The sequence below is a fragment of the Pseudopodoces humilis genome, chromosome 14, assembly GCF_049639895.1.
Source record: "Pseudopodoces humilis isolate 2021_Gansu_Grassland_sample_001 chromosome 14, ASM4963989v1, whole genome shotgun sequence".
In the NCBI taxonomy this organism is placed as follows: Eukaryota; Metazoa; Chordata; class Aves; order Passeriformes; family Paridae; genus Pseudopodoces; species Pseudopodoces humilis.
This window is the reverse complement of record NC_142213.1, coordinates 18,502,066-18,527,865: the sequence shown is the minus strand read 5'-3', so window position 1 is coordinate 18,527,865 and position 25,800 is coordinate 18,502,066. Positions and strand designations below refer to the sequence as shown.

Below are 25,800 nucleotides of genomic sequence, written 5' to 3'. Positions count from 1 at the left end.
GAAAATGAATAATGTTCTGCCCACTTCTGGTGATGTACAGGAAGGTTCTTGGCTCATAATGGGGCACAGCAGTTCAGTGGCAGCCAGGCTGTGCCACTAAGGACACTGTTAAGGGAAACCGCTGAGTAATTTGAGTAATTCTGTTGTGGTGTTTGACTTTTTGAGCATTCTGCTTCTTTAAGGAAATAGCCAAAAAAAAAGGGGGAAAAAAAGAAAGTTCTACTGCATAAAATGGTATTTGGAGAACTGCAAGTCAGCATTTGTATCAAATGTAGAAGACTGACACTTGTTATTTGCTGACTTTGTTACTGGTAGTGCTCTGTTTTAAGGAAACTTGTACAAGATTTTCTTGCCAGGCAATATGTATGGCATCCCTGTTTAGCAATGAAAACTGGCAATTTTGTGTACACTTTGTCCAGTGGAATATTCCAAAGCTGATTGTGTGCCCTTATGAGGAGGATAAAGTGGGACAGAATAACCTAACACTGCATCTCACCTGGTGCTCCTGCTGGTAGGAACCAAAAATCCCATTTCTTGTAACTGCCTCAGCAGGAAAAGAGAGATTCCTTCAGGTAAGGCTCTGCTGAGACAGACAGACATCTGTCCTGTCTGATGGAGGTCAGGAAGGTCAAGGTGGTGGAGCTGTGTTCTGTGGGACAAAAAATTTGGATGCTGAAGACCTCATTGTTTATGCAATGTAAATGAATCTATGAAATTAAGAAAACATCACCACTCCCAAGGAAATCTCACTGTTTGACACCTGAGATGATTCCATTTCAGCTTCGATTCCTGCACAGTTTGTAGGGTTTGTGTTTATTCTGGTCTGAAGGAGGAGAGTCAAACACTTCTGCATGGGAGAGTAGGGAAAATAAACTTGAAAAAGACGTGGTGGTGTCTCTAACTGAGGAAAACTGCATCCATGTGCTGGTGCTGTTGCAGGGATGTGCAGCAGAGGTTCCCTGTGCTGCTCTGCACAGGGGTCAGTGCCCAGCCCTGCCTGGGGGAGCTCACTGCCTTCCCCATGGATAAGGCAAACTTTGGGCTCTTTGGCAGAAAATCTGACCAAGTGAGCTCTTTAAAGCTCTTTAAAGTGAGTTTGGTATCTGCCATCCATCCAAAGGGGGTGTTCAACAGTACAGAAATCCTCCACCACTTTGATAGTGAAGTTTAAACCTTTCTTATTCATTTTGGAGGAAGGCTGAAATGGATTTTTTTCAAACAAAATAAAAGTTCAGTAAAGCAGATGTTACTATTTATCTTCACTGTTTAACATTGTAAGTTATAATAGGAAGGTTGTGTGCTGCCACTTAAAACCTGAATCATTTGTTTATTTTGAACATTATTCCCAGGCTGGGGAAACTTCAACCTTTGTGCCTTAAATATTCTTTGAAATTTAATCAGCTTGAAATTCCTAATGAGTACTAGTTTCATCTTCCCCTGAGAACTGCATTCTTCCTACACAGAAATAATTCAGATCACCAGTTTATAATCTCATACCCAGGAAAGTTGGAGTTTTCTTCATTTTATCATTTGCTGACTGTTTTTTTTTAATAAGGCAAGCTCCACTTTCAGAGGTCAGTCAAAGTACCAAAAATGTTTAATTTTATGCCTTGTACAAAGAAGGGAAGTGATTGAACCAGAATGGAATGTCAAAAGGAGTCTGGATGCAGTGGAAAAAAGCATTGCCACCATTGGTTCTTCGGAAGTAGATAGTAAATGCATGTAGCTGTTCCTGTGACTGGAGAGTCCTGCCAGGAAGATACATTGTGTCTGAATAGTTCTGGTCCAGAAGAATGTAGCTGAAAGTAAGGCAGATGATTTAATGCCTCCAAGGCGTGATAGCTTTGTACACTATCTGTGTGTTTTATGAATTATTCCTAAAATGGAATTGGAGTTGACTCTTTTTTAATAAATCCAAGTCAAATACACATTTTAAAGCACTTCATGTGATAAACTCCATAAAAGAAACACTTTGAATAGTTTTTAAATACTTTCTACGGTGATTTGGAAAATCCCTCTTTCTCTGCAGCTCTCTAGTTGTACACTTGGTTGTCAGCTTTTTTCTGCCTGGGGAGCATGGCCCCGGATGGAGCGTTCCTGCTGGAGCCTTTGGCTCTCCAGGGTGTCCCTGGCTGCTGTCCCTGCACCTCTGGCACAGCAGCTCTGCTGTGCTGCTGCCACCTGAGGGTCCCAGTGTCCTTGGGCACAGCTTGGGGGACCAGCGGGGGATGGCATTGCCTGTCCTCAGCCCAGGGAGCCTTTGCTGGCCTGGCCTGGCCTGGCCTGGCCTGGACTCCCTGAGGGAGCTTGGCAGGAGTGCAGTGTCCCAGTGCAGTGTCCCAGTGCAATATTCCAGTGCAGTATCATTTTATTCATCATTTATCAGTTACTCATGTTTTGTTGTTGCTGCTTTGGATTTTTATCAGAAATTCAGCTGGCTCTTTGTGCAGGTGGGTTTTGGTGTTGACCTGGTCCTTGTGATAATATGCTACTCCCACTTTTGTGCTTGATTTTGCCAAGTAACTGAGCAAGCTTTTCATTTGTCAAGTAGTCAGAACTTGAGTACAGAACTAAAAATGACTCAGAATGTCCCCTTCATTCATAGAAACTAATGCTCATTTGTATTTGAAGTAAATGGTTGAATATCATATCTTATGATCTGAAGCATTATTTTAATAAGAAAAAATCAGACTTTAACCAAGTTCCTTACCCCAAACACCAAACAGAAAGGAAGAAGGGAAACTTCTGTGAGCTCTTCTGTGTGCTTGAAACACGTGTGTGTCTTCTACGTGGTTTGTCTGTCTCCCACAGGTACTTGGGCGATGTTTCTTGACAGTGATGCAGGTCCACTTCCAATTCCTGTCACAAGCTCTGCAGAAAGTCCAGCCTGTGGCACACTCCTGCTTTGCTGAAGCTGTGGCTCAGGAGAGGAAGAACGTTAGTGGGACTGGAGCCTCAAATATAAGCCCCACAAATGAGCTGGAAGATGCAATAAGATCATGGAGAGGAGCAGCAGAGGTGAGGAGGTCTTGCTGTAAGCACAGCAGATTTAGTGAAACCTAAAGTCAGCCTGGGTGTCCTAACAAAGGAGGAAAACAGCTGATTTTAAAGACATGCTGCATTTGAAGGGGAAAATGTGGCACAGTTGGTTTCAGACACTAAAACTCATTTTACTCATGTGATGAGTGCACTATCTTTGCCCTGTGTAAAGTTTTCTTTGCTATAGGGTTGTGCATAAGGAGCACACAAGCAGTGAAAACAGATTTTTGTTGTGGGTAATGAACTGCCACTGTTCAAATAGGGCAGACAGAGGGAATTAAAAATAAAAACCTCAACAAACCTTTGTGAAAACAGAGCAAAATCTTGATGAAAAAATAATCTAGGTAATGTCTATTTCTCTCAAATTTTGAGCACTAATTCTATTCTATACTTCAAAATCTTTGTGGTAATTTTTAACACTTTTGTCTTCATGCTGGTGAGTTTGATGTTGCTTCATCCATCCACTGTTGGAATGTGACCCATGTTACTTAAATGTGCCACTCTCAGGACTTGTACTTTCACAATCACCTGTCATCTGTGGAATCCTTACTTTGCCAGCCAAAACCAGTACTTTATAAAGACATTCAGTTTTATGAGGTTTTCTGCTTTCTCTGGCACTGTTGAAGTCTGGACCTGATAGATCAGAATGGCTTCAGACACAGAGTGTGTGTTTTCCCTAAATTCAGATGACTTGGAGCATGTGCTTTTGCAGTCTCATTTGCCCACATGGCTTGTTAGTCATCCTGACTGGAAATCTTGTCAAGGTCTCCATTTCTCACTGACATCTGCAAGGTACAGGAAAGCTGATGAGTTGCATGAATGCAGAGGGATTATGTGTGATTTTTTTACTGCAGTACAAATTTATTTTGCTGGATAAAACTGGGATTTGGGAGTTCTTTAGGTGTATTACAGATAATTGTAACAGGTCTAATCCTGGTATAGCTGTACTTCTTTGGTATAGAAGGAGTTAATTTTATGTGTATGACACTTAGCTTCTTAAAACTACAACAATTTCTAGAAATGCCCTGCAATTGCTATCAAATTTGTTTAAGCAGTGATTAAAATTAAACTTGGCTTCACAGAGAACATTAACTTGATTTTTTTTTTTAGCTTTTGAGCAACCCACTTCACCTATTTATGTTTTTTAGAAATACAAAACCAGTATTTCAAAAGAATCTTGTACAAGTATTGTACAAATCAAATCCTGTATTAGACATACAAGGGGAGGAGAGAGATAAAATACAGATTCTCCATAGTTCCAAAATAACAACAGAAGACACGTCTCAGTTTTTATGATTGATTGAAATAACTGATTTGGGGTATCTGTGTGAGGTATTAAGATAGCATAAGAAAAATGCTTAGTTTCTAAATAAATAAAATCTCTCTCTCATAATTGCAGATGACTAATACAAATAATTTTAATAGAAGGGGGATTTGAAATACAGAAATATTTGTCAATCTCTACTTTGGAGTGGAAGGCAATCCATTGTTTTCTGATAAAATCAGCCTCTCTGGCAGGAGAGCACTGCTGCTGCAGAGTGATGTTTAAGGTGATTCTTTGTCAGTAGCTCAAAACTGGTTTTGCTCTTTAAGATTTGCTTTGGGAAATGCAGTAATTCTGTTCATGAGGTGAGCCCATGTCTGTCCATTGGCTGTAGTACCAGAACCCCCCAATTTGGACATCCTGCTTTAGAGCAAGACTCCCTCCTAGACTGGAAAATAACCCACATCTAATTGCTTTACCCTGCTCACTGATGTAGGATTTCACAGCTAAAAGTAGATATTTGGCTTATTTCTTGTTTTTCAAAATCATATTACACAAAGCTATTTTCTTGCTGTGCTAAGTTGATCTTAGCATCATGTGGCTCTTCTCAAATTGCACCGCAGTAATCACCCATAAGTTTATGAAATGTATCATCCCATGAACACAGGAGTGCTTGTACACATGATGTACCATATTTTCTGTTTATGTTGGAGTTGCAAGTCTGTCCTCAGGTAACCACAGCCATGGTGTGGTCTGTGTAACAGGACCCCTGGTCCTGAGAGGGAGCTGAAATAGTAACAGCAAACAATGCTGAACCCAAGTGCTGGCCAACACCCATGTGCTGTGCAGGTTACGTCAGAGTTCTGCTTCCAAAGTAGCAGTAGAAGTTGAGTAAGTTATAATAAAGTCTCCAGGTCCTTTCCCCCAGATGCTGCTTCTCATCTCCTGTAGAAGGTTTTAAACTCTGCAGGCTTTTTTGCTCTTTTTTGAAATCTATTTAAGCCTTGACCTGGTTTAATGCTGACCTTCCTCACCCTGGATTTTTATTTTACATTACAGGCCACATCTCGACTGCGAGAAAGAGGCTGTGATGGATGTTTGGCAGGAATTGAAGTTCAGCAACTTTTCTGCTCACAGAGTGTGGCCATCCCTGAACATCAGCTCAAAGAGCTAAACATGAAAATTGACAGTGCTTTGCAGGTGGTTTTTCAAGTCTGCTGCTTTCATGTGCATGTAGTACAGTCAGTGGGTCAAGGAGTGAAATAGGGAAGGAGTGTGTTCCTGCAGAATTGTGTACCACAGACAGCTCAGAGGTATTTGGGAATTACAGCTTTGGAATCTTCCATGATAAATGTGTGTATGCCATAGAACTGAGTGGGGTAAATCCTTGTTCCAATCCCTGTCTGTACCCAGACACAATGACTGTGTGCTTGCTTCCTTGCTGATACGCCTGTGCTATCTCAACTTTTTGTTTGATGTCAGGCTTACAAAGTGGCCCTGGAGAGCTTGGGTCATTGTGAATATGCAATGAAGGCTGGCTTCCACTTGAACCCAAAAGCGATTGAAGCAAGTCTTCAGGTAGGATCTGCTAATCCTGCTCTCTTTCATCCCTCCTCACTTGAAAATGGGTACTTAAAATACACAAACATTTGGACCCATATTAGGAGTTTCTAATGTCTTAGTTCCTTCTGTTTGATCTGTTCTGTACTTCAGGGCTGTTGCAGTGAAGCTGAAGCCCAGCAGACAGGAAGGAGACAGACTCCACCTCAGCCCATTCAGTGTGAGCTGCCCACTGTCCCTGTCCAGATCGGGTCCCATTTTCTGAAAGGAATCTCCTTCAATGAGTCTGCAGCAGAAAACCTGAAGCTGAAAACGGTAATCACTCCTAATTAACCACAGAAGTAAAGATGGGGGAGAAGGAGTAGAATTCATCAAAATGTAGAGAACAACAGTAATAGAGGTTTTGTGCCAAAGCTGTGTTTAAAAGTGCTTTTTTTCAGCCTGGCTTCCTGTGGAAACACGATGTTGATAACATTGTAGGGCTACGCCTGTTCCTGGTAACATTTTGACCACCTGAGAAATTTCAGTCCAATCTGAGAGAGGCACAGGCATAGAGATCTAGGAGGCAATGAAGCATCTGTGAACATATGAAAATAGATGTGTTAGGTGTGAAGAAGTAGAGAAGAAGGTGAGCCCTTACAGATTCCCCAGCCAGGTGATGCATGTCAGAGCCTTCATCTTCTTAGGTGCCCAAATAAGTCAGCCCAGCCTGGTGCTAAGGGGGAGGTACTTGATAAAAGTACTTTGTAAAAGAGCTCATTTTGATGTCATCTTACAAACTAGAATCAATTTTTTAGAAAGAATTTTAAATTATGGATAAGTTAATTGTAGTGTCAGTATAAACACATCGAAAATATGTCCATTCAGAAGTAATTTGGGCAATTTTAATCAACACTTTCACTTTTTTTGTTTATTTTAATCAGCACTTTCACTTTTTTTTTAGATAAACCTAGTTCCTTGCTCCTGAAAGAGTTGAAATAATAAGTTGCTCAAAATGCTGCTCTTCTGTTGTCTTTGCAGTGCTTTTTGTAGTTTCGATTAAACTGGTTTGCCAGAATATAAGCAGAAATAGTGTTTTATGATTTTGGAACAGTATTGTGTTCCAAACAGCAGAGACAGTCTTCCATATTTCTGTTCTGCAGTGGAACTCTCCTAGTTATATAAGACTGTTCAGAGGTTGCAGACATTATAGCTGTCTGAAAAGCGTGTAGAACAATGACAAATCCATCTGGAAGCATTGGTGATACCATTTGCAAATCATGTGTTGGGTAGCACAGAGTGTTTATTATTTTTCCAGCACACAATGCTGCAGTTGATCAAGGAAGCTGGATGCCATAATGGACTCACACCCCGTGATGACTCTCCTGTGACTGAAGTACTGAACCAGGTCTGCCCTTCCACGTGGAGAGGAGCCTGCAAAACTGCTGTGCAGCTCTTGTTTGGCCAGGCTGGACTGGTAGGTGACTACCAATAGTCATAGGAAAACAAAGGTTATGTAAACACCCTGAAGAGAAACGAGGTATTTTGGAGTTTAGGAATTAATTTGCAGTGTCTTGTTCTGTGTTGCTCTATTTTTAGTGCTGCAGTTAACTCAATTTCTGAGCAAAATGTGTCCTTGTAGAATGGGAGTCTGTAGGTGGTGTCCGTAGTTGACAGGAACAGAAGAATGCACCAGGTGCTTCCTGATCTCTGTTTCAAGAGAGAACACAAGAAATGAAACTTCTGCTTCATGGAGAAATAGAAATATTTTCAAATCTATACATGACCATGTTACAAACAGACCCAAACACACATCTACCCCCCTCTCAAATTAGCTTCAAAACCTGCCATTTTTAAAATTTCCTCTCTGCTTTGATTGGAAGCTGAGTTTCCTGCCCAGCATAAACCAGTGAGTCTGCACCAGGTAATGCTACCTGATTATCTCCAACAGAGATTAAATTAAATGCCTTGCTGTAGACATGTGTTCTTGAGGGGAAGAAAACCAGTGGAATTTACAGTATCTAAGCAGCTGATAAAAATAGATGCTTGAAGATACTCTGGTAAGAAAATGCATTTGTGCTCCCCTAATTACTGCAATCTCTGCACTTAGTGCAGTGTTTGTGTGTGACACGTGGGTCTTTGGGTCTCTCGTGAGTTGAGGAAAAGGCTGCACCTTCAGCATAGGGAGGAAATGCAAGGATAAAGCTGCACTGTGGCCTGTGATAGTATTGTCAAGTATTCTTTGAATTGTCTTTAACCTACAGTGGGTTAAATGCTTGCTGGTTCATCACTGATTCCTTGTTCAAGGTGATGGGAGACCACGAGGGCTTTGTAATTAATTTGTGGTTAAAGGACCCAAATAGCTGCATATTTTTTAAATCTGTTTTTCAGACAAATCACGCAGCTGGTTAGGTGACCTTCATCTTCTATCCTAGCAAATTAAACCATGTGCTTTTGGAACTGCTAGAAGATTCTCCAGTAATGTTGAATGGTAGATTTGAAATTATGAATTTGCCAGATATTTCTACTTTATACAGCATCCCTTTGATACTAGATATCAGATCTTAGGTATTCCCTTAATATTAAATACCTGTTAGAGAAGTAGGTTGAAATGACACTGGAATTCAACTGACTATTCTTATAATGGCAGCCTAAAATCAAAGGTGCAGACCATCACTGTCATGACAACAGTGCAGCTGCTTCACTGAGATGCAGGGGTTGAAGGGTAGGAAATAGTGTTGCTTTGGCTGAGAAGTTTTACAGGGAGGCATAAGAAGGTGGTGTCTTTGCAGGGACAGAGAAACTGCAACAGTAGGATTTATCAAATTTCTACTTAGGTGTTTTGAAGGAAAGCATGTATTAAATATTAATAAATATGAAGAGGACTGGAAAAAGCGTATGGTTAAATGGGATTGTGTCTTGAGCTGCCACAGTCTGTGGTAGGATGCTGGGAGTCAGCAGTGAGGTGCAGGAAATGAGGCCAGGGAGGAAGGAGTTTCTCAGCAGCCCTATGGGAGTGTGCTGAAATGCAGGAGCAGTTTGTGGCTCCGGAGTGTCTGGATGAGGAGTGCCTGGGAGGATGCTGCACCTTCCACCGTTTCCTTTCCAGGGGGTTTCAGTGCTGTGCACACCCAAGTCCTGCCCCGAGGAGGTTTGAGGAGTGGCATGAGGCACATTTGGACTCGGGAATCTGGAAATCTGGTGTCCCCCAGTCTAGACATAACAAGTTAGACCCGCTGGTAATTGAAGCACTGACATTCTTCAGGTTTGTCATCACTTTTGGAGAGTGTCAGCATAAAACCTACACGTTCTCCCAAATGAAAGAGCTGAGCTATGGAGTTTTACTTGTGTTGAATCCTCAATGTCTGCAAAGATTCTTGCATGAACCTCAGGTTCTGAAAGCAGCAGGCTTCACTCTTCAAAGGCACATAATGAGCCATGCACATGACAGAAGACCTGCAAGCCTGCTCTCCTTCATTCTCACTTTGATTTGTTACAGTTTAGAGGGGTATGAGGGTTGAGGTTTCTCTTTATAAACTTTGTGCCATCTTTTTTTACAACATCCAGTTATGCTTGTATCCACTTCGTGCAGTGACAAGAAATTGGAATTTGGGTTGTGAAAGAGTTCTTTGGGTGGAAGGGAGAGAGGAAGCACCTGTAAAACAAGAACAATGGGTGTCTGAGGTACAGGAAGCTGTTCTCTAAGCACCACCAGGCAGGGAGGGAGGATGTGTTTATTTTAAGTTTATTTAGTGAGGAAGGCAGATAAATGAATTGTGGCATAGCACATAGCATTATTCTGTTTTTAGATACTGGGCTGTCTGCATTCATTCAGAATTGTGTGTGGATCTGTACCTTAAATGCCCAATTGAAAAAACCATGACTTGACAGTCTCATTGTTTTTAAACCATCTTGCCATGTGCCTTTTGAGAAGTGTTTACTTTCATTAAGTTTGCTTTCATTAAGTTTACTTTCATTAAGTGTGGAAAGCACAGTGAGTTGTGATTAAGTTTGCTTGGTTATTTTGGGCTGTAGTTTTTTTCACGTAAGAAATAATTTGAAGTGCAGATTTTCAGTTCTTACCTTAGCATGTATATAATAAGAATTGCATTTTGAGATTTGGGACAGCTGATGAAATCTGTGTGTTTGAATGAAAGTAATTTACATTCAAATAGCTGAATTCAGAGGATGAGTGGAAATAAAACCTCTAATTGGCCTCATGCAAAGAGGTTAACAGATAAAATTATTTTTTTTGTGCTAGTCGATCTTTCCAACATGCATTGCAGGAGCACTAAATCCCCTAGTAAAGTTTAAATCCCAGACATCCTGACTCCGACAGATGTTGAGAAATGTAAAACTTTTTGTAAAGGGAAGAAAGGTTTGTCCTGGGGGAGGAACACCCCAGCAAAGCCCAGACCATGGGCACCAACCATGCACCACAACCAGAACCTGACACAGGTCTGCACAAATCAGAGTTTTACCTCTGACTTCAGGTCTGGGGTGCAGACTGTACTTTTCTTGGGAGTTGAGAAAATCCTAAGTTCATTTCTCCTTTTCACAGTTAAAACTGCAGTAGGGCTGAATTGCAGATTACCAAATTAAGTAAAATGAAAACATCCAAACACCAAGAAAAGAATACTGGAATTGCCCTGTTCCAAAATGAGAGGTATTTTCATGGGTGGGTGATAGTGTGGCCTTGTATCACCATGCTTAGACATGTTTAAAATTGAATAAACCTGGGCAAATGCCTAGATTCAGCTGAAGGAGAAAGAAGGCCTTATGCTAAAATATTTGAAAGGTGGGAAATAATTATGTTCAAGTATTATTTGATGGTTTTGTTAAAGAGAGAGAGGAGAAACTCAGCATTATATTTCACATTTTTTCATACCCAGTAACAGACAACCAGTTAGAAACAGGACCAGTGTAGGTTAGGTGATGGCAGCAAAGTCAATAATGTCCCTTGAGGCTTATTTATACCAGAGGACTTTTGCCATTTCAAGGATAAATGGTACAGCTAATCTGCTAGTCACTGAAGCAAGAAGTGCTGACTGCTGCCAAAAAGCTGCTGTTTCAGCATGACCAAAATAGGAAATTATGGAAATGATCAAAAAGGCCAACCCACACAGACCGGACAACAACAGAATGCATGAACCAAATATGGAATTCAATATCACTAAATTAAAAGTTAAATAAAGCTGAAGTGAATCCATTCCTTTTCCATTGTCTAAAAAGAAAGGTTCATGACACAGGGTTGATTTTCAAGACTTTCCTCTTCTATTTGTCTTCATGACATCTTACAGATGGCTTAGAGTCCAACAAACTGAACAGTCACTTTTCTTCTCTTTATTTATTCAGGAATTAATAATAGTACAGTTTCATTAGGTGGAATATAGAAATATTGGTGTGGAATTTTATAATCTTAAAAGGGAGGGGTGTATGTTAGGAACTGTGATGGTTTTTATGGCTGAATATTACTTTTCTATATCATACCATGCACTACAGTTAAATTATTTAAAACATGTTGCCGAGTAGGTGTTTGGGAGCTCTTAAAGTAGTAACTGGGCTAAACTTGTCAAAAATAAGGGCTGTTGTGTGGAGTCACTGAGAACTACTAGCAGGGAGGTGGAGCAGCTGGTAATGACATAGTGATGCATTACTACAGGATTTAACTGAGAAAAACTAAAATACACGTTTCTCTACTAAACTAATTTTATATTAAAATATAAGTAAATTTAGAATGATTTTGTGAGTTGGTTTGGTTTTATTTGGGTTTTTTTTTGTACTTGTAGCATGACTGGGAGGTGAAATTATTAGGCTTTAACTACAGGGGTGATAAACTAATGCATAAAATTTTTCCCTTTTTTTTTTATTTGCTAGGTGGTTGTGGACACGGCACAGATTGAAAATAAAGAAGCCTATGCTCCTCAGATAAGTTTAGAAGGATCAAGAATTGTGGTGCAAGTTCCATCAACTTGGTAAATAAAAATACTGTATTGTAGATTGTGACTGAAATGGGGAAATGGGGAAAATTGTTTCAGTACAAATGGAAGAGAACGTCCACAATTATGGCACGGCTTCCTTAAGTTTCAGTCCTCTATGTGGACTGGTTGAACACCTCCATTCCTGATGGGCTGTACTTCAGCTGCCTCTGGAGGAGGCAAGGCAAGAGAGGCAGTGCTGGGGCTTTGAGACTTGAAGAAAATGTAAAAGCTTGATGATAAAAGAGAAGATTTAAAAAATAATAATCTACCAGTACTCCTGTCATGCTCTGGCCTGGCAGGTCCCAGCTGTATCTCAGGAAGGCCAAGAATGGGCTGAGTTTAAGGTAAGAGAAGAGTCTTTGCTCCTTCTTCACTGGGCTGTTCTTCACTCTGCTGTTGTGAGCCATGAACCTCTGGGCTCCAAGAGATGCTGTTCCTACATTTATGGTATAGGGATTTATTTACAGTTTAGGTGACTGACTAGTGAAAAATGGTTGATCTGCAGTTTGTAAGGATTTCTTCCCGTCCAGAGCAGCGGGAACAGGAAGCAATGGCAGCACTTGTCTCTAACTCGGAAGGAGTCAGTGTTAGGAACTGCAGTACAGCACGTGTGATTCCTTACGGGGGCAGCCTGTTCCTAGTGGTGCTGATGGCACGGCCAGAAGGAGGAGTGACCTGAGGCTGTTTCCTGGGGGAAAGAAGGAAGGAGAGGAGTGTTGCAGTGCTGTTTCCCAGAAGAAGGCAGGCAGGAAGGAAGGAGTGTCGCGGTGCTGTTTCCCAGAGGAAGGCAGGAAGGAAGGAGTGTCGCGGTGCTGTTTCCCGGAGGAAGGCAGGAAGGAAGGAGTGTCGCGGTGCTGTTTCCCGGAGGAAGGCAGGAAGGAAGGAGTGTCGCGGTGCTGTTTCCCGGAGGAAGGCAGGAAGGAAGGAGTGTCGCGGTGCTGTTTCCCAGAGGAAGGCAGGAAGGAAGGAGTGTCGCGGTGCTCCGGGATCGTCCCCGCTGCCCGTGCTCGCCGCCGGGGGCAGCGCCGCCTGCTGTCGCCCGGCGGTACCGCGGGACCACGGGGGAAAGTGTCCCAAGCCCAGAGGGTCCCGGCTCAGGGACATTTCCCCAGCTCTGGAACGTGCGGAATCATCTCCTCACGGATCCTGGCAGGCTCAGGCTCTCGCTGTGTTCCAGAAATGGCTGTTGTTTGTTGTTTGTTGCGGCTGTGCCTGCTCTAAGCTCTTGCCAGTGATGATTTCAATACCCTGTGCTGCTGAACCTCACAGGTAAATTAGCTGTGTCCCACAGCAGGCACACTGCTCAGGCTGCAGCCCACAAACCCCTCTACGCTTCCCATGTTGTTCTGCAGGAGTGCAACAACTGGCCTTCTGTATTCTGACTGAAAGTACAATTGTTTAATGTAAAAAACAAGCATTTTGATTCCTAATTTAAACTTATTGATGACAGGTGTCTGAAAGAAGATCCAGCAACGATGTCTTTGCTACAGAGGAGTCTGGATCCGGAGAAGACTTTGGGGCTGGTAGATGTGCTCTATACTGCTGTGTTTGATATACACAGGTGGAAGGAAGGAAGGTACATGCCTTTTCTAGTTCAAACTAAGCTGTTGTTGAATAATTTGTGCTGAGAGATTTGATAGTGCCAGCTCATCAGAAGAGGAAAACAGGAGTCAAACTGAGAGTGAGACATTGTTAATCCCCACAGTTACCTTCTGGGTACATCCAGACATACAGGAGACTGCTTAAAACCAAGCCAGCAGCATATCCAAGGGTAAAAAAGTATTTGCTTTTCTCTTACAAAAATATTTGATTTATATTAAATTGGTCTCCATTTAGGCCTTGAAGCACAAGTAAAATTTAAGGAATGGAAAGTGTGCAAATATGAGGAATAATTTGCTTTGTTACCATAAGAAGTAGTTGGTGGACTTGGCAGTCTTTGGTGTTGTTTCTTTCTTGAGCTGTTACTGAAATACATGCTTTTCCCCAAAGTACAAACTCAGTTATGTATTAGGTGGTTTGATATATATGTTTTTTATTGATGCAGGGAGCAAGCTTTGCCTTGTATTCAGATCCAGTTACAGCGTGAAATCTCAGACTTTGGGAGCCAAGTTGACATGCCGTCGGGGAACGGAAGCAAATCTTCAGGGGGTCTGCAAAAGACATTCTCAAAACTGACTTCACGGTTTACAAAAAAAACTTCCTGCACCAGTACAAGTAACACAGGAAGTTACTCAATCCCCAATACACCTTCCAAAAATGTCTTCATAAGTTCCAGCTCAGAGGAGAAAGCTAAAATGCCCACTAACATGGATGCACGGTTGCAGAACATCCTGAACATTGGTAACTTCCCTCGGACCGCAGATGCCCTGCAGCCAGTTCAGAGCACAAATAACCAGCTCGTCAATGGGTTTCTAGTGGAAAGACGGGACAGCTTCTTCAAACCAGATGATGGCAAGGATGACAAAGGTATGAATTTACCAACTGACCAAGAAATGCAGGATGTTATAGATTTCTTGTCTGGTTTTAACATGGGCAAATCCCAGCAGACTTCTCCGATGGTGAAAAGAAGGAACTCTGTTGCATCCTCTACAGCAACAGAACAAAAGTCAGGAGCAGTTCAACAGCAGCCGCAGTCTGTGTCTCACACCCCGCTGCATCCTCCTCAGCAAGGCTTGTCCCAGCAGCAGTCCCAAAAACAGCAGCAGCAAATGCAGTATTATCAACACTTGCTTCAACCTATTGGACCACAGCAACGTGTACCTGCCAAATGGCTCAGTAATTCTTCACAGCAGCAAGCCCCGGCTGTTGGAGCTGGATTGTCTCATATAAATCAGTGGAACAATCCTGGTTTTTCAGATTTAAGCTCTGATTTGTACAGCCTGGGTCTTGTGAGCAGCTATATGGACAATATGATGGCAGAAATGTTAGGACAGAAACCACAAGGACCTAGAAACAACACATGGCCAAATCGTGACCAAACTGATGGAGTGTTTGGGATGTTGGGAGAAATCCTGCCTTTTGACCCTGCAGGTGTGTGTCTTTTCCTTTATTATGCTTTTTGTAAGGGTCCTTTGTAAAAGAACACTGTGAAATTCTGCTGGCAGTAACTGTCATTTCACGTGCTGCCCACCCGGTGTAAGGGTGCTGACAATGCAAGCAGGGATCTGTGTGTGCTTATTTGCTTTTTTAACAGAAGGTGATCTTAAAACTCTAATTAATAAGCAAACATGGGAACTAATTCCTTGTTTCTTGTCCCAGCTGTAGTAGTCTGACCTTTCCTAGAAGGAGCACAGCAGAGTACTGAGAAGATACTTAAAGATGATGTTCCTCCTATTCTTAGTTTGTAGAACTGTTTAAAATCAAACTCTTGAGCTCAGGTGTGTTCCTTCTCCTCAGAATTATTCTTCCTGCTATTTACCAGTCTTGTAATCTGGAGATACGGCTGTATTGAATCTTTCCCATATCCCCACATTTTCCCTCCAATTCCCTGGGAGTCATACTGGTTCCTGTTCCACAGCTGGTTCTGCAGTGAAAACTCTGGATGTCAAAGGATTAGAGACTAAAGAGCAAGTGCTTTGAGGTTTGCCACATGTGTTTGGACCACCAATAAACTGTAAATATAGATGAATTATTCATTCTCAAAGATGAGGTGAGATAAAGTTTTGAGTCATAAACAAATAACTACAGACCAAGAAACTGACTGTGGAATCTTAGAGGAGATGAACATTTGATCCCCATATGGGCCATTGGTTTGAGAGCTGGACTTGGTGATCCTTGTGGGTCTCTTCCAACTCAGAATATTCTGTGATTGTGTGATTCTGATGGTAATATTAAGAACAACTTACACAGCTGCTACCTTGTAAATGTAACTTCTGTTGGCCTGGAACACAGCTGCAGGAATGTTGTAGTGTGCATTTATGGCAACTGCCTGGAGGGAGGAACACGAGAACAGGGAAACCTTTTATCAAAGTAGAGCTCAGTTTCCCGTGCTCATTTGCACTCGTCTGTGTTTGGAATGTGTAGGCGTCTCAAACCAGCTCCTTTGACTCATGATAGTTATTTTGTCAATGTAGTTGATAAATTAGTTGAGTTTCTATGGCAAAAATAGCCACCATAGTTATGCTGTTGCTTAATAAATGTAAGTCTGAATTAGCATCATCTTACTTAAACATACTTAGTGTATAGACTTAAGGATTATCACAGCCTCCAAGGGAAGACAAAATTATTTTCAGCAAGCACTAAATCCATGTGTGGGTAGCAGGTATGCGAAGGACTGACATTCTCAGCACTTTGAATCCATTTTATTTCTGTAGTATTTTCCTTTTGCTCTACATAAAACTACTTGTTTTGTTCCATTAAATGAATGTCAAGGATGTAGAAAGTGGTACTTGGAAAAGGTGACTTACTCAGGTTCCATAAATGGTGCTCAGTGGATTAAGATACACCCTTCTGCAGTTGTAGTGCTAAGTAAGCAGTATTCTTCACAGATCTGGCATTTAAAAAATTAAAACCAGACAAAAATCCTTCCAACTTAGTATTTTTCTACTAGAAAGAACTTTTCTTCATAGAACTTGCCTAGTTGAGCTGTGGTGTAGAAATTTTCATTTTAAGCTTTAGTGTAGTACAAAAAAGCTGTAAAACAGAAGAGTTTTTCATTTCCAAGCTTTCCTAGAACTGCACATTTGTCATTTGAAGCAAAATGCATTTCTCTTGTGATAAATACTTTGAGTCCAAAAATGATGTCTCCAGATGCAAAACTGCTGATTAAAAATTTATAAAATTTGAATATATGCCCTTTCATGCTGAAGGCCTAACTAGTCCCAACAATGTATTTTGTAGTACTTTAATCCTCACTAAGAACTTGATGAAAGAATATTACAGTAAGAACTAGCAGAAGGAATGTTGGTAACTCCAATCTTTTGGAGTAAAAAACTGTTCACCTGATGTTTTGAGTGAGGTAAAAATGAACGCAAGCTTCTATTTTTAATATACCAGCACATTAGAATTTAATGCTGTCCACAGGTAAAAAAAGCCTGGATGTCCTTCAGAATCCATCTAGACTCTATTCTTAGATCTGAGGAACTGTCTGGCTTCCAGCCTCATCTTAAATAGACACAATGATATTTCAGAGAACAAGCACTAGTAGGGATGTTTTGTTCCTAGATGGCTCTCAGATAGCCTTTCCTTAATAAAAGAGGCAGAGAAACAAAGTTTTCTTCACTGTCTTCTTAATTTGCATCCAGTAAATCATCATTGAGGTCTTTTCTGGATGTGTCAAATGAGAACAAGGAAACCTATCTTCTAAATGCAGAACTGAATGTTGGGAGCAGTCAGATGAAAGGGATTTCTGCTTTGTGAACTGTGCATGATTGCTGGATGTTCTTCAGTCTTCACTCAATCTTCAACCAAGACTGGCAAGCCAGCAGCTCAGTACTTCCCACTGCAATTACTGTGCATGTAGTCTAGACATTTTCCATAAATCCAGTCAGATTGCCAAGTTTTTTCTCAGAGAAGAAAAAAAAGGCAAAAGAAAGAGAAGCTGTGGAAAGTCAGTTACAGTGACTCACTATCAGCAGTCTTCTGAATACAGCAATTGCTTACTCTAATCAGTGGAGCATCTGAAACCCTTTTGGATTGAGGCTTTTGCTGTGTCTGCTCAAGACTGTGCTTATTTCTTAATGGATGCTTGGAACACAAAAAGCATGTTGAGAATGGAAGAAATTTTTATGTAAATATAATTCTTATTCTAAAATGTTTTGTAGGTCAGGATCAGAACGTTTTCAGAATTGTCTCATCCTTGTAGGAAGGAGGCAGTTTTGGCGCTCTGTGTTCTAGTATGATCCATCTGGGATTGTGATTTCCCGATTAAGCAGGATCACAGCATAGCTGGAAATCATGTTGCACTCTGGTATCAAGTACAGTAATTGTTCTGCTCTTTTTCACGTGTGTGGATAAATGTGTACAGTGTCCATTTCATCAGTGTCTCCTGATGGATATTGGACCTTTCAGCATAGACACAGTCACAGTACAAACACAATTTCCCTGATGCAATGCAAAGGGCAGATGTACTTCATGTGATAATCATGATCCACCATGGATGCTGTGTATCTCATCTCTGTAAAACATTTCCTGTTCAGTGTTCTTCACTGCTCCATGAAGACCTATCTTCACTGCTGGCTGCCATTTATCAGGGAGGGAATGACTTTGTTGTGGGGTTTGGTCAAACCTAAAGGATTGAAAGTGCAGCAGAAATAGCTGAGTGTCAGCAATGGCCTTGTTGGTTTCTTTCATTCAGTTGGCTCTGATCCAGAGTTTGCCCGCTATGTTGCTGGGGTGAACCAGGCTATGCAACAGAAGAGGCAAGCACAGCATGTCCGTCGTCCAAGCACCACGCGTGGCAACTGGCCTCTTCCTGATGATCCTCATAAAACCTGGCCCTTTCCTGAGTATTTCACAGAGGGGTAAGAGACTGGACAGGCTGCATGTTTTGATTGTATAGGTTTATTTTGCACCCAGACTTGGCAGAATGTGGGAATACTGGGTGTTTTTTCAGTTGTTGATGCATCTTTGACAGCTGCACTTGACTGTTGGGACTGAGCACTGTGAGCCCTGCCTGCTTTGCTGATCCCAAGGCATGATGACATCCTTGATGTCATCTTCAGTGCCATGGATACTGACTGTGATTCCAGCAGAGGAAATAAGGAATCTATAGCACAGATGTATTCAGCACAGTTTTCTGAGTATTTTGAAAACAGCTTTAAGACCTAGTTTTGATGAAAAGTGATGCTGTCAAAGTTGTGGTGCCTGACTGAATTGTTTTCCAGATTTTAGCCACTTAATCTTGCTACTAAAAGGCAGGTACCTCACAGCAAGTGTATTTGTAGTTTTTTCCATATTATAACTATTTACTACACAAGTGTTTCAAGATTCTCTGTCCATTTGTCCGTAATGTAAGAGCTGTGACTCTCTAGTGTAAAATCAGTAGGATGGATATGTGTTCTAGCTCAGTTCTGCAGTGAAAAAGTTGAGTACTTCTTGATTCTAAACCTGGAACAGGAGAAGTGCTTCTAGTTGATACAATTATTTTAGTAAAATATATATAAAGAGGCTGTAACAGACAGAGCAGTTAGTGTGACCACTCAGAACTAGTGAAAGTAATTGTATTACTGGCACATTTAACCAAGTACTGACATGTTGTGCTCTGAGGTATCACCTGTGACAAAGATTTAACACAACTGTGACACACAGTCTGGACCAGACACTGTAAATCCAAGGACTAATACAAGTTTTTGTCTTGCAGTGATGTGACAAACAGCTGGTCTGGTACTCAAGGAGACTCTGCCAGCTCAAGTGATGAGACCTCCTCAGCTAACGGAGACAGTTTGTTCTCCATGTTCTCAGGGCCAGACCTTGTTGCTGCTGTAAAGCAGAGGAGGTGAGCAAAATGAACAGAAATAGACCACTTGTTAAGATTCCTTTTGCTTATATAATTTAATTTGAGTAGCCAGACAGAGAAAATTCCTGAGAATGAGACAAGTCTTCACAAACATTTTGTGTACTACACTGGTGATGTGGACTGAGGGATTCCTGAAGTGAGTTGTATTAGCAGCTTCCTCCTTGAACAAAACAGCACCTGTGCAAACAGCCGGCTGTTCACTGAGGGCCAGAATGTCTAGAAAAGATCTGATGCTTTCCCTCTTCCATGAGAGTATCCTTTGGATGCCACTTCCTGGGGCTTTCCAAGATCCTCACTGGTTTTGCAGAGTGCCTGGCTGCAGCTGGGCCGTGCCTGATGTGGCATCTGGGTGCCAGCGTGTGCCTGGCCTCAGCTGCAGCCCCTGTGGCACTGGGGAGAAGCTGCTGCTAACTTGGTGTGGACTTGTCTCACCTCAGCTGCTGCTGCCATTCTGGGAGTGGGAAATACACGCCTGCTTAGTCCTCTGTTTCTCACAGGAGGAAGAGGAGGCCAAATTGCCTTCCTAAAAAATTTCAGTAATGGAAAAACTAAGCCAGGATTTTCAGCTATGAACAGTCCACTTCTATCAGTAAAGTGAATTACGGCAATTCTGCTTTTCTAAAGGGCTGGAGGATCCGTGTCTTTGGAACCTCAGTGACTTCACAACAGAGGGCAGTTAGAACAATAGTAACAAAAGGCACAAGATCAAGCATGAATACCAACCCAATTCTACTCTGGGATTGTTCTTTCCAACTATTTTTCAGTCTTTTCTAAAAATTAAATAAGTGGCCAAATATTCTGGCTTTGTTCACAGTCACAGAGTAATTTGGAGTCAACACAAAAAAAGAAAGAAAGAAACAAACAAAAGAAACCCAGCCACAAGAGCAGGTAACAGAAGAAAACCAGTTTCTGGCAGATTTCTTTAAAGTGGGCAAAAGTCTATCCCAGCTTCTTTACCTTTACAAAAATGTTGAAGCTGTAGCTCCAAGAACTACTGCATTGTGAAGACCCTAGCAGTTTCTGTATTGTTGCTTTTACCTGTACTGAACAAAAAGTACATGAAACCAGATGTTTCTGAAAACACTTGCACTGAAAACAGTACTGTAGGCTGCCAGATCTGTGCCAGTGGCAGATTAATGAGGGTGACTCATTTAAAACCAGGAAGTAAATGTGTCTGTTTCTGGGCAGAAAACACAGCAGTGGCGAACAGGAACCCAGCACACTGCCATCGCCTCCTCTTCTCTCTGCAGCAGATGACCGCAGTCAGGTGAGCTCAGTGCTTTGTCCTTTCTCCTGCTGCCATTTGGGGATGGGTCTACATGAGGCAGTCAACTGGAAAAGCATCTGTATCTCCAGATTGCTTACTTCAGTGAAAACCTAAACCATCTGCACTCAAGTACCGTGAGGTGCTTTTGGCAAAGTCACCAAGCTTAATATATTAATATTAAAATTGGGAGTCACTTACTTTTTCCCTTTTAGCGAGACCTCTGTGTCAAGCTAAAATAAATGTTTTTTAATAGGCAGATATTTTAAGAATTGAGAGTGCTGTATGTATGCATCAGTTTGGCTTTCAAATATAAACTAATCTTGTGAAAATATCTTCAGGAGGTGATAAAGTGACAAGTTAAGTATTGTCTCAAAAAAGCAGCATTCTGTTATTAAACCAGACCATCTCCAACTGATTTTGTTTTCTCAGGATAACAAGACCAAAACCTGGCCTCCCAAGGCCCCGTGGCAGCACACATCCTCTGTGCCCAGCACGCTGCCCAGCCAGAGCACGTCCCTGTACCCCATGAGCAGCCCCATGAGCCAGTGGAGCGACACCATGCAGATGCTCCAGTCGCCCATGTGGGCCAGCGACTGCGCCCCGGCAGCCGGCATCTCCTCCAGCTTCGCCTACGCGCAGCAGCAGCAGCAATCCCAACAGGCTTCCCAGCACAAACAGATCAACAAGGGCTTCAAATCTTTCCCAGTAAAGCACGAACGCAGACCATCTTACCTGCACCAGTACTAACTGCTCTTCGTACTGGAAATGCAGCAGAGGGCCAAATGAAAATTACATTACTTTGATTCAAAGTGCTGTGTTGGCTATATCCTGTTTCTCTCTTGATGTGGGATTGAGGGGGTTTGGGTGAGATAGACAAACTCGGACTTTGAGTTACAGTGCTGAGCAAATACGGCCAATATGTTTGGTGTACATGAAACAGCCCAAAACTGTGATGTAGAAATGCTTTTAAAAATGCATAATTGCCTTTACTTTCAAGACATTTTTTTTTTCTAAAAAGAACTGCTGAAGGACTACCATACAAGAAACACTGTATTTTATAGCTATTTTTCATATAGATTTATAGTTAAAACATCTTACTGAAACACATTGAATATGTTGAAGCAAATATATAGTGGTCACTTTGCTCAACACTGTTTGTGTTTAAATTTATAAAGGACAAGCTGTAGAGCCTTTGTATTCTCCATTACAGCCTGTGGGCAGCTTTTTTAAAATGAAGTGCAAAAGCAGCTTTTCCTGTGCCACACAAGTGAGTTTATTTGGGAACTGCTGCAGAAACAGCTGCAAAACTGAGTTTTTTGTGGCAGTTTCTAGGTGAAGATCAGCAGAACCACTCAGCCTTGTGTCACCAATGTTACCTGAGCTGCTAGACGTAGATGGCACCTGTGTGGAGAGGGGCACCCTGGTTCTCACACACTTGTGTGGGCAGGGGCACCCTGGTTCTCACACACCTGTGTGGGCAGGGGCACCCTGGTTCTCACACAAACCGTGTCCTGTGGCTGTGTTTGGCCAAAGGCATTATCCACACGGTGCTCCCACAGTGTGTGAAAGCAAAGCCTAAGAGACTACTTGCATTTATTTAAAGTCTTATTTCAGATGCTACAGTTGATTAAAAATTGTGAGCTGGCTCAGAAGATACTAAAACTGAAATGTGGGGTAGCAGTTAGTTAAAAGAACATTATTTTTTTTAAAAGGATAAAGTAATTATTTGCAGTCAATATGTGCCATTAAGTGAACCTGTGGAATTAGGAATAATCTTCCAACCAAAGTGGATTGGGGTGAGTGACTGGTGCTTACAAATTGAAGAACAATGGTAAATATATGTATACCTATCCCACTGTATATGAACTGAGATTACAGAAGATTCTTTATATAGTTAGAGCTTATTTAAATTTTCATATTTCATCTTTGAAAGAGTCTAAAAACCACAATATTTTCTGGTATAAGAGTTTTGACAGTATTAATCTTATTTTTGTATTTTTCTTAAGTCATATCATTCTAATATGTTAACTACTAGTAAAATGGGTTATTAGTTCTAACTACATAATTTTTCAATGAAGATAAAGCACATTTTTTGGTTTTGGTTTTACAAACTAAGTACATCTATATCTAAAGATACCAAAAAAATAAATACATTATATATATATATATAAATATAAATAAAAAGTATACACAACACTAAAACTATTAAACATTTGGGTATTTAAAACCCATCCACCTTTTTTGTTTGTATGGTGACGGGCTCTATTTGCAGGCCCAGATTGTTACCTTTTGTGCTGTTTGAGGATGCCAATGTTGCCTGTATTTATGATATTGTCACCATGTTTTCTGAAACTTCATACTTACCATGTTTACAAAGATTTGTTTGCTGTACATAGACTTTTTACAGTAATGTGCTTTGCACAATCAGTGTGGCTTCTGTCTGTAAATTGTTAATGGTCTGTACTACTATAATTTTGAAAACCCTCCACTGAAAATGTTAGTGGTTATTTAACTTCATGAATGGTTTCAAGTTTCCTAAATCTTGTTGTTTAGATCTAATATTAAATCCCAAATTTGGTTGTACTTACTTGGTTATTCATACTAAGACCAAAATGGAAGTTAATGAAAACAACTTAATTTTGAACTTTTTTTCTAACAAGTGCCAAAATGATTGCAGTTTTTGCAGTTTATTCATAATTACAAATGCTGGCAAGTTTCTGGACCTACGTAAGTGAATTGTGAAAACAAAGAAAGTTTGTCTGCATTTTGACCACGTGGGTGCTACTCTGTCCTTTGCTTCCGATTGTTCTGAACACTGGTAATTTTAAGAATTGTTGCACTTGGCAAATGAGTCTTGCCCTTAAACTTCACTTACACTGCCAAGTGCAAGGGTTTGGTGCTTAGTTAACTTACCCTTATTGCAGTGCTTCTTGTGAATAGCGAACGCTTCTGAACTGGAACTGTACAGTTTGTATTTTAAAGCTTCTGTAAAAGTAAACTATTTGCTTTATTAAAGATATACAGTTAATAGGTCATACCTGTTTAAAATATGCACCTTGCTGAAAATGAGCAGCACCTTAAACTGTAACTTCGGTTTGTAAACAAAGATCTTATTTCATTAACATGGGATTATTTAACAGTTTGAAAATTGTCAACTGCCTACTTACTGACTCTATCATATAAAAATGAACTTTATGTACAGTCCAATCTTTAAAGCTGCTTTCTCAAGTGATGGCACAGAAGAATATGGTACAGACAATGCTTCAGCAGGGTCTTCAAACCAGTAGTACAGGTGAATGTTGCCAAAGTCACATTACTTGAAGTTTTAGGAATCACAGAGTAAATAACGTTGATGGTAGTATGCAAAAAGTAAACTCTGTCCCTGTTGTGAGATCAAGGCTATTAGGTTAGTGTGTGTTAATTGTGGCACTGGAATGCCATATGCAGGGTGTGTAAAGCTGCTTTTTTCCTTCCTGGGTAGGAGCACACAAGCAAGCACCTGCCCAACATGCTGCCAGTACCCAGGAAGCACATGAACCCATTTTGATTATGCAAGAATTGACTTGTTTACAGAGCATTTCAAGCACGGAGAAAAAGCCTTAATAAACTTGGGCAAAAACTTGCTAAAGTAATGGCTTGGTTTCTCCCTTGCACATAATTGCTCAGTGGTGCAGCAGTCCTACTTAAAGGAAAGTTAACACTTCTGTTTGACTAAATCACAGAGCAGCTCCTTTGTTAATGCATTACATTAATTTAGCATATACTACAATTGACAAAGAACATCTTTAGTTTATTTAGCACAGTTGTTCTGATACAGGATACAAAAGAGTCTACTGCTTTTATATATGGAACACATGCCTGACTTTGTCATGTTGGAGGTATGAGTCACCTAGCATAACATTCGTTATTATAGAGCCTTACTCATGAAATGGGCTCTGCTTCCCATAGTGCTGTCCTGACAACCAGGCTATTCCCAGAAGTACACCGAATTGAGTTTTTCAGAGGGAAAAGGGAATGTGATCATTCTTAAGCTCTGTTAGTTACAGTAACGGGGGAAAAGCTGGCCTAATACTGCACTGAAAACTACTTCACATTTTAAACACAGAAGTACAGATCACTTTTTACCTGTTTTTTTTTCAAACACACACTTTCTTGGCTCTCTAAGAGGGACTCTTATTTCTACAGCCTCTGAAAGCAGCACTGCTCATGTCCAGGTATTGCAGTCAGTCTACAGGCTTCTGTGTGCTGGGCGGAGTGGCATCAGCAATTGTAGCTAAATAAATGAGGTTTCTGTGCAGGATATGCTGGTACCTATGAGAGGAGGAAACACAGGATCTGGTACACGTTCTTTTCTAGACAACTACCCATACTTGCACTCGTGTACTCTGATTAATATTTGCAGTTAGGGAAAAAACCCTGCGAACTAGAATAGTAAGTCAGGGGAAACTTATCGTGTTCTTACTCTGAATCCCGGTACAAGCACACTGAACTGGACTCTAGCCGAGCATGTGCTAATACCCCACATCGATGGGAAGGAGGACATTCAGCTCACAACCCTGAAAGCCGCCGAACGGCAGCGGAGCAGGAGAGGACAGAGCAGCTGCAGCAGCTTCCCCGCAGGTACTGGAGCGGCAGAGCCGCCGTCTGGCTGCCCTGTTGGGACACGGCTCGGTGTGCCACACACGGGCAGGGAGGGCAGAGCCCACGTCACAGCAACACTGAGCAAACACCCCCTGACCAACACGGCGGGGTCACTCCATGCTTTATACGTCTCCGAAGATGTTTTTGGGGAAATCCCTTTGTAAGCCCAGACGCATTTTCCTCTTGGCAGTAGGAAAGCTCAGCTCGAACCGCGTTTCACTCCTGTTACCGACACCAGGGATCCCAGCGCTCCGCCCTGCCCGCCCACGTCGGTCACTTACTGCACGCAGTCGGCGGCCCGGCCCTTGCTCTGGTACTCCACGATGCACCGGATCAGCTGGTCGTTCTCCTCCAGCAGCTGCGGCACAGAGCACGGTCACCGCCCGCCCCGGCCTCCGCCCCGCCCGCCTGTACCCCAAGCGGGCCGGAAGGGTCCGCATCATCGCCCGGCTCCGTCCCGGCCCAGTTTCGCTCACCCTCTGCAGCGTGTCCTGGTTCACCTCCGCCTTGCCGCGCAGCCGCTCGGGGACGAACGCCACGGACATGGCGGCTCCGGCTGAGGGGGCCCGCGCACGCGCGCTGGGCCCGCGCGGGCGGCGCTCCCGCCGGAGCT

General features: G+C 41.9%; 2 protein-coding genes across 3 annotated transcripts in view; one reads left to right on the top strand and one right to left on the bottom strand.

The window, feature by feature from the left end:
• GARRE1 (granule associated Rac and RHOG effector 1) overlaps window positions 1-23,694 on the top strand; it is a 57,383-nt gene extending 33,689 nt beyond the window's left edge. For both annotated transcript variants that reach the window (XM_005530125.3, XM_014258878.2), the window contains exons 3-14: window positions 2,812-3,018; window positions 5,363-5,503; window positions 5,786-5,881; window positions 6,017-6,178; window positions 7,161-7,319; window positions 11,720-11,817; window positions 13,274-13,399; window positions 13,868-14,853; window positions 18,119-18,284; window positions 19,124-19,258; window positions 20,468-20,546; window positions 20,976-23,694. In XM_005530125.3, the coding sequence (XP_005530182.1) occupies window positions 2,812-3,018; window positions 5,363-5,503; window positions 5,786-5,881; window positions 6,017-6,178; window positions 7,161-7,319; window positions 11,720-11,817; window positions 13,274-13,399; window positions 13,868-14,853; window positions 18,119-18,284; window positions 19,124-19,258; window positions 20,468-20,546; window positions 20,976-21,293 (2,673 nt within the window). In that variant the 3' untranslated portion in view covers window positions 21,294-23,694. The remainder of the gene's footprint in view (window positions 1-2,811; window positions 3,019-5,362; window positions 5,504-5,785; window positions 5,882-6,016; window positions 6,179-7,160; window positions 7,320-11,719; window positions 11,818-13,273; window positions 13,400-13,867; window positions 14,854-18,118; window positions 18,285-19,123; window positions 19,259-20,467; window positions 20,547-20,975) is intronic.
• A 621-nt stretch (window positions 23,695-24,315) lies between these two features.
• Window positions 24,316-25,797, bottom strand: SS18L2 (SS18 like 2). The gene is made up of 3 exons (XM_005530124.3): window positions 25,664-25,797; window positions 25,469-25,545; window positions 24,316-24,857 (listed from the first exon to the last, which is right to left on the bottom strand). Exons 1-3 carry the CDS (start codon window positions 25,730-25,732, stop codon window positions 24,770-24,772), a joined length of 234 nt encoding a protein of 77 aa, XP_005530181.1. The 5' UTR covers window positions 25,733-25,797; the 3' UTR covers window positions 24,316-24,769.
• Between the last annotated feature and the right edge of the window lie 3 nt (window positions 25,798-25,800).

Excerpts from the sequence above, each read along its gene's own strand:
- SS18L2 (XM_005530124.3), bottom strand. The coding sequence starts at position 25,732 with ATGTCCGTGGCGTTCGTCCCCGAGCGGCTGCGCGGCAAGGCGGAGGTG. Across the intron at positions 25,546-25,663 it reads ACCAGGACACGCTGCAGAGG|CTGCTGGAGGAGAACGACCA; the intron begins GTGAGCGAAACT and ends TCTGTGCCGCAG. Across the intron at positions 24,858-25,468 it reads CGGGCCGCCGACTGCGTGCA|GTACCAGCATATCCTGCACA; the intron begins GTAAGTGACCGA and ends CTCCTCTCATAG.